Raw genomic sequence first — 6942 nt, 5'->3', positions numbered from 1 at the left:
CTCTTGCTCAACACATACTTAACCCTGGATAGGTACGGTCCTCGGACACCCCTTTAAGGGTATACTCGGACGCGAACGACCCCGACGCCAAAAAAAATTCTTGAAAAATCAGTTTTTGCAGTAACCTCCTTTTTTCTTTTGCCAAAAAAAACTTCAATGAATGCTTAAAACAACTGTAAAGATAAATACTACTCATCTGCAGAAAAACTATTTATTATAAATATTTTAAAAAATTAAGTAGAAAAAAAAAAGACCTGGCATAAAAATTCATAAAAAAAAGTTTATACATATATACACAAATCCTTTTAGGAATTGATTCTTGAATGTTTAGGACACATCTTGATGTATTTTGAATGAAGTCAGACCCATGGAGGTGAAGATCTGAAATGAGAAAAAAAGGGTAACTTTTTTTGGCCAAAAAAAATTGTCCAAATTTCATGAATTTTTTTGGGTACCCAAATGAAATAGGAAGTGGCTAATTTTTTTAGGGAATAAACATATGTTATCCTAAAATAGAAATATGTAAAAAAATCTTCATTATTTTGTAAACTACATTTATATCAGGGGCCATATCTAAAGGTAATTTTTTGAGTACTTGGAAATTTCGTAAAAAAATACATATATTTAATATATAATATGATATTTATGCAGGTAAAAATATACCAAAATATCACAAATTCTATAGGGAACAAGAATATATATAGATAGGGCAGCTTACGCTTCGGATATGTCCACAAAATGGCCGCCAACCACACTGACTCAGACTCCCTAATCTGCCACTTGAAATGTAGGAAGGGTATGTCAATTTCAAGGTGTTATTTACTAATCTAATTATTATTGGATATGCATAAAAATTGTATGGTGGGTTGCTGGATAATTGTCGATTATTTTACGACTATAAAATTAAAATTCTGACCCAAAAAATTTTTTTTGAAGGGAAATAAAATCGAAAAAAAAATGTAAAACAATATTTTAGCTAAAAAAATTTGATGATATTCAATCAAAAAAAAAGTAAACAAAATTTTCCGACAAATAAACATCTAGAGGAATCATTACTCTGTGATAGTTCCTTAGTACGTAGTAATTTTGAAAGAATTGGGAAAAAACGAAAAAATGGCAATCACCGGAAAATCGAACACATACCTATATATACGCCATATCTGGCTAAAAAAAAGATAGGCATGGGTAGCCAGATCATCTAGAAACACTTTCCAACACTATAAAAATATAAGTTTTGCGACACTACTTGCCAATTCCTTACGGTAACATGACTAAGCAAAAAAATGCAAAACAAATAAAAAGGGGCACTCGTGGAAAAATGGCCATTCTAATATACGGCATTTCAGAAAAAAAAAAATTTCAGCCACGTGCTAGGCAAACCATCAAGGCATATTTTCCGACAAATAAACATATAAATGAAATATTACTCTGTGATAGTTCCTTAGTACGTAGTAATTTTGAAAGAAATGGGAAAAAACGAAAAAATGGCAATCACAGGAAAATCGAACACATACTTATATATACGCCATATCTGGCTAAAAAAAAAATAGGCATGGGTAGCCAGATCATCTAGAAACACTTTCCAACACTATAAAAATATAAGTTTTGCGACACTACTTGCCAATTCCTTACGGTAACATGACTAAGCAAAAAAATGCAAAACAAATAAAAAGGGGCACTCGCGGAAAAATGCCCAACATTCTAATATACGGCATCTCAGATAAAAAAAAAAGACATGCACGTGTTAGACCAACCATCAAGGCACACTTTCTAACACATAAACATGAAAAAAAAAACAATAATATACGGCAATTCCTTACTACGTAGTAAATTTTTACAAATATTGAAAAAAAAACAGAAATTGGCAACCGCAGTTAAATACCCAATATACAAATAACTACGTCGTATCTGACAAAAACAATATCACGCATGGGTAGCCAGATCATCTAGACACACTTTCCAACATTAGAAAAGCAAAAGTTTTACGACAATATTTCGCAATATCTTACGGAAAAATGACTTGGCAAAAAGATTAAAAAAAATTAATAAGGGACACTCGCGGTAAAATGCCCGACATTCTAATATACGACATCTCAGATAAAAAAAAAGACATGCACGTGTTAGCCCAACCATCAAGGCACACTTTCTAACACATAAACATGAAAAAAAAATGAATAATATACGGCAATTCCTTACTACGTAGTAATTTTTACAAATATTGAAAAAAAAACAGAAATTGGTAACCGCAGTTAAATACCCAATATACCAATAACTACGTCGTATCTGACAAAAACAAAGTCATGCATGGGTAGCCAGATCATCTAGACACACTTTCCAACACTAAACAAGCAAAAGTTTTACGAAACTATTTGGCAATATCTTACGGAAAAATGACTTGGCAAAAAAATGAAAAAAAATGAAAAAGGGGCACTCGCGGTAAAATGGTCCTCGTGGTGATGAACGACATTTTAACTAAAAAAAAAAACATGCACATGGTAGCCAAACAATCTACCAAGACTTTCCACAACTGATAACCTATACAAGTTGCACCATTCTACGACAATTTCATAATACGTAATAACTTTGATAATTATGCAAACTACCTCAGAAGGGTAAACTCGGACGCGAACGACCCCGACGCGTCTCAGAAATCGGGGAAGGAGTACAGCTACAGCAATGCACATCTGGACACTACTAGAGCGTGTAGGGGAGACACCTCCTGCAGGTCGATCACCCACAAATTCAGTCACAGGGGTGAGTCACGTGAGAAAAACCTGTTTTTTTTTGACGCTCGGGGTCGCAAACGACCCACCGTACCTATCCAGGGTTAACAGTATCTCACCACTCTCATTTTCACCTGGTATGCCATACTTCCCAATGACACTTACCTCTCCAGAACCCACTGTGGCATTTAAGTCACCCAACACAACTACATTATTTTTTCTATTTGGTCCTTCTACACACCTAGTTGATAATAATAAGTCAGTGAAATAGGTCAGAGATTATGTATTTACTATTTCAACAGAGGGGGTCATCCTTAGAGATGATCTTTTTGGGTTGGTTTGTTAGTTTGCTTTTCTGTTAGGAATTTTGTACACATATTTTACCAAAGGTAGGTGATGAGATTGACATGTGATTAGAGTTTGGATTGAAGTTATGAATGTTATACCTATAGCCAGGAATCAGAATTGGGTAAAGATCTGCTAGCTCTGGACACGGAGATTCTTTTGGATCTGGGGCTGGGATAGAGATGGATTGCTTTGTCATTTTAGAAAGCTCTAGCTTATGACTGACGTCCAAAACTTATCATGAATTCTAAGGATGGATCTCTATTGAATTTTCGGTGGAGGGCTATGGGCCAGCAAAGAGTTGGATGGACGTTGAAATTAATCCAGATGATGTTATAAATCCGGTAATGTGCTTTCTTTCTCATTGTAACCTTTCTCTATTTCAAAATTTTCATTTGAATTAATATTCAATCGAGTTCTTATCTCTCTTTAGTTTGAAAATAATGTATAAAAATGATTGTCATGATAAAATTAAGCACTTTAAAGTACACCATAGCCTTTAAACATGTTTAAATATTCTGTCCCCCAGACAATGGGGATGATACTGGCAAAGACTACCTTTATTTCATACCATTATTCATAACAATATAGATAAAACTATACCTTCATGTTCCCAACAAAATGTGACAGCCTTGGGATATGCAAGAAAGTCTAAGTTCCATTCCATATCCTCTGTGTCGTCACCCACATCATGGATTTCCTGCGTCGAGTCATCTGAAGCCAGCTCTAGGATACTGGAGTTCTCTCCTGATTTGTTTTGATCAGACAAGGAATAAGTGTAATGAACTGTGGAAATCACATCTGGCATTTTTGCAGTTATAAGAACATCTGTCTCTTAAATTAGTTAGGCACTATTAGGTTTTGTTCATCTTCTCATACACAATGTTCATCAATGAACATGTCATGTTCATTGATGAATTGGTACTTTTTCTTGGCGAATATTCTCTGCATGAAGTAAGCTTATAAAAGTCAAGTTATGCTTGAATTAAAACATAGTTTAAAAACAGTATATATAAAGTCTTTTGATTATGCATCAAATACGAAGGATATAAAGTAATGCATTTTTAAATTGCTAACAGCAATGAATTGGTTGATCTTAGCATTCCTTTATAGCCATTTCCAGAAAATAGTGGTCGTCAAACATATTCCCAGATTTTCCCATATTCAAAGACACGGAAGTAAAATATTCAATTCTAAGTATGGCGTAAAGTCACCTGTATCAAATTAATCTAGTCACTAATAATTAATAGCAACAGATACATATGCTATAAATCATGTGGAACATATGCATCTTGAAAATAGGATTTCATTATGGACAAGAAGTTCAAAGGTTTTGAAATTTAATGGTTCCAGGAAGTTTTCTATACCAATATAAAGTCATCTAACACCTAAGCTGGGTTACATTTCTAGACTGACTATAGTTGAGTTATCATAACTGAAATACCAATTTCTACTACAGTAATACTTCGGTTTACAAGTAATTCAGATTACGAGCACATCAGTATACGAGCATAAAAAGTTAAATCGGTATACGAACATTGTATCGGTCTGCTAACAAATATTTCCCTCCACATGTGCATTTTTGGGACAAGTAATAATGAGGCTAACACAAAATCAGTCGTGGGGCTTATATGCCACACTCACACTGTTCAGACTGTATTCATATGATTTTACCTCATTTCTATGCCATTTTAAAAACAATGCAAATGCAGTCATCTTGACATTAGGTCTTTGGCAGAATTCAATGTTGAGAGTGAAAAGAAAAAGATTAGCAAATGTTCATAATGTTTAATTTAAGTGATTCAATTAGTGATAGTGAAAGTTGATCAAGAGAGAGAACTCTCGATATTTTACCAGTAACCCCCTCCTTGTCCTCCTCTCTTGTCTCCTCAAAGGTGAAGTGCGAGTTAATTTATCAATATATTTCTATTCTTTATTGGGAATTATCAATTTGTAATCATTTCTGAATTTAGGGGTTATAATTAGTTCTTTAAATAACATTACAAACCTTTAAAAATGAATGTGGATGCGTGGATACATCGAATTAATTTCCTTTATTCCTGATGGGATAAACTATTTTGGTTTATGAGCATTTTGGATTGTAAACTCGCTCCTAGAACGGATTAAACTCGTAAACCGAGGTACTGCTGTATATGAATGCAAATACAGAGTCTAATTAATCAATACATTACTAATCTAATCTATTAGGTAACCAAATGTGTCTCTCAAACTGGCTAAATAAAATAAAGGAATCAATCACTACCGAGAAATCAGCATAAGCTGTAGCCACTTACCTAACGCCTTCAGGGTTACATTGGACGACAATGACTCCTTGTCATTTATTGAAAACTTGCACGAATACTTTCCTTCTTGATCAACCGTTATATTGTATCCATAGAAGTTCTGCAATTGAGATTAAGCAGTTTTTAGATGACCCCAGCAAAGATTGCCATTCATTATGGGAACAGAGATGCCAGGTTAGTGATTCTCTAATTTCAGTATCTCATCTGCCTCAGAGAGTATTTCTAGACGCTTTCAATTAGCAAGGATCCTTGTGGGATCTTTCCAAAATATGCCAGAAATTGAAGTAGACTTTCAAATCGTTTCAAGAAATCTGAGAAGGTCATTATCTTTCTATGAGGCTTGGGCTGTAATCTGTAATTATTTTGATATTAAGTATAAAATTGATACAACAGAAACTTCCCCACAATCATGGAAAACAAAGTCGAGTCTTTCTACGTCAATGCAAATCAGATCAATTCCTAACATTTCTGTGCATTCATATCAATAAAGTCTGGAGAGAGAGAGAGAGAGAGAGAGAGAGAGAGAGAGAGAGAGAGAGAGAGAGAGAGAGAGAGAAAGAGAGAGATTACTTATGTCATTCTGCACTTGGATTTACAGGATATGAGTGATATCACCCAGCGCTGGGCCCTAGAAGGTCATTCAGTGTGAGGTTCAACTGGGAAAAAACCATCAGTTTCACTATGAAGTAGAAGTTAATGACAAGCCAGAAAGAAAGATGGAAGAAATTAAGTAGGAACGGATGTCGAACAGAAGGCTAAAAAAGGGAGGCAACTAAGCACTTACTGCGCCATCTGGAAGATGCCATACTGAGTAATCCTTTAGGTACCGTCTGAAGCCTTTACAGAGCAGATTGACTTGGTTCCCTGTCTCGAAGTAATACTTGTCTTCTTGAACGTCCCAGGCCTTCTGCAAGTACTGCTCGACTACTATCTTAGGTCCTGCTCGAGGGAGAGATATATTCTGTCAATGGTCTATTAACATGACGTTTTATGGGGATTTTCGATTGACTGATTTATGGAATTTGGGTCATATGGCCCTGCGCAAGGGCAGGGGTCTATCAAAAGGAAATTGTAAATAAGGGAAAACACTTTGGTTGTACTATGAAGTAAAAGTTAAGAGAGGTTGAACAGTGAGGAAGAAGGAAGGATGCAGGAACTGAGGTACAGTTGGACACAGGAATTCCCGGTACACCTCGCTCTCAGGAAGTGCATTCACCCACACCCTTACTGCGGAGAGAGTTCATGTGTTTAGCCCAGATATCCACCTCTGTCGTCTCTACCTACACTATCTGTTTGATACTCGTCGCAAAGTAAGGGTGTTACAAGGTGCACTTCTTAGGAGTGAGGTGTGCTACGGACTCCTGTGTCCATCTGTACATGAATGCTGAAAAGTGAGTGCAGCTAAAGACACTTTAGCAACGTCTATTGTGTAATGCATAGCCATAGCTTTTAGAGAATAGTAGGAAATATGATGAAGTAAATGTACCAAAGGCCTCAATGTGATAATGGCTGAATTAGAAGAGCAGGTAAGGTCATTAGAATCTGCCTAGCTCACAGAGTTGCACGCGGTC

General features: G+C 35.6%; 1 protein-coding gene across 7 annotated transcripts in view; it reads right to left on the bottom strand.

Moving 5' to 3' along the window:
• Positions 1 to 6942, bottom strand: part of LOC137648706 (vascular endothelial growth factor receptor 1-like) — a 62356-nt gene that overhangs the window by 41258 nt on the left and 14156 nt on the right. For 5 of the 7 annotated variants that reach the window (XM_068381738.1, XM_068381739.1, XM_068381742.1 and 2 more), the window contains exons 4-6: positions 6156 to 6310; positions 5363 to 5471; positions 3672 to 3815 (exon numbers count right to left, since the gene is read on the bottom strand). The exons of 1 other annotated variant lie outside the window; for it this stretch is intronic. In XM_068381738.1, the coding sequence (XP_068237839.1) occupies positions 3672 to 3815; positions 5363 to 5471; positions 6156 to 6310 (408 nt within the window). The remainder of the gene's footprint in view (positions 1 to 3671; positions 3816 to 5362; positions 5472 to 6155; positions 6311 to 6942) is intronic. One more of the 7 variants, XM_068381744.1, reaches the window with a different exon arrangement.

The sequence above is a fragment of the Palaemon carinicauda genome, chromosome 10, assembly GCF_036898095.1.
Source record: "Palaemon carinicauda isolate YSFRI2023 chromosome 10, ASM3689809v2, whole genome shotgun sequence".
NCBI lineage: Eukaryota > Metazoa > Arthropoda > Malacostraca > Decapoda > Palaemonidae > Palaemon > Palaemon carinicauda.
This window is presented reverse-complemented; position numbering and strand designations above follow the sequence as displayed.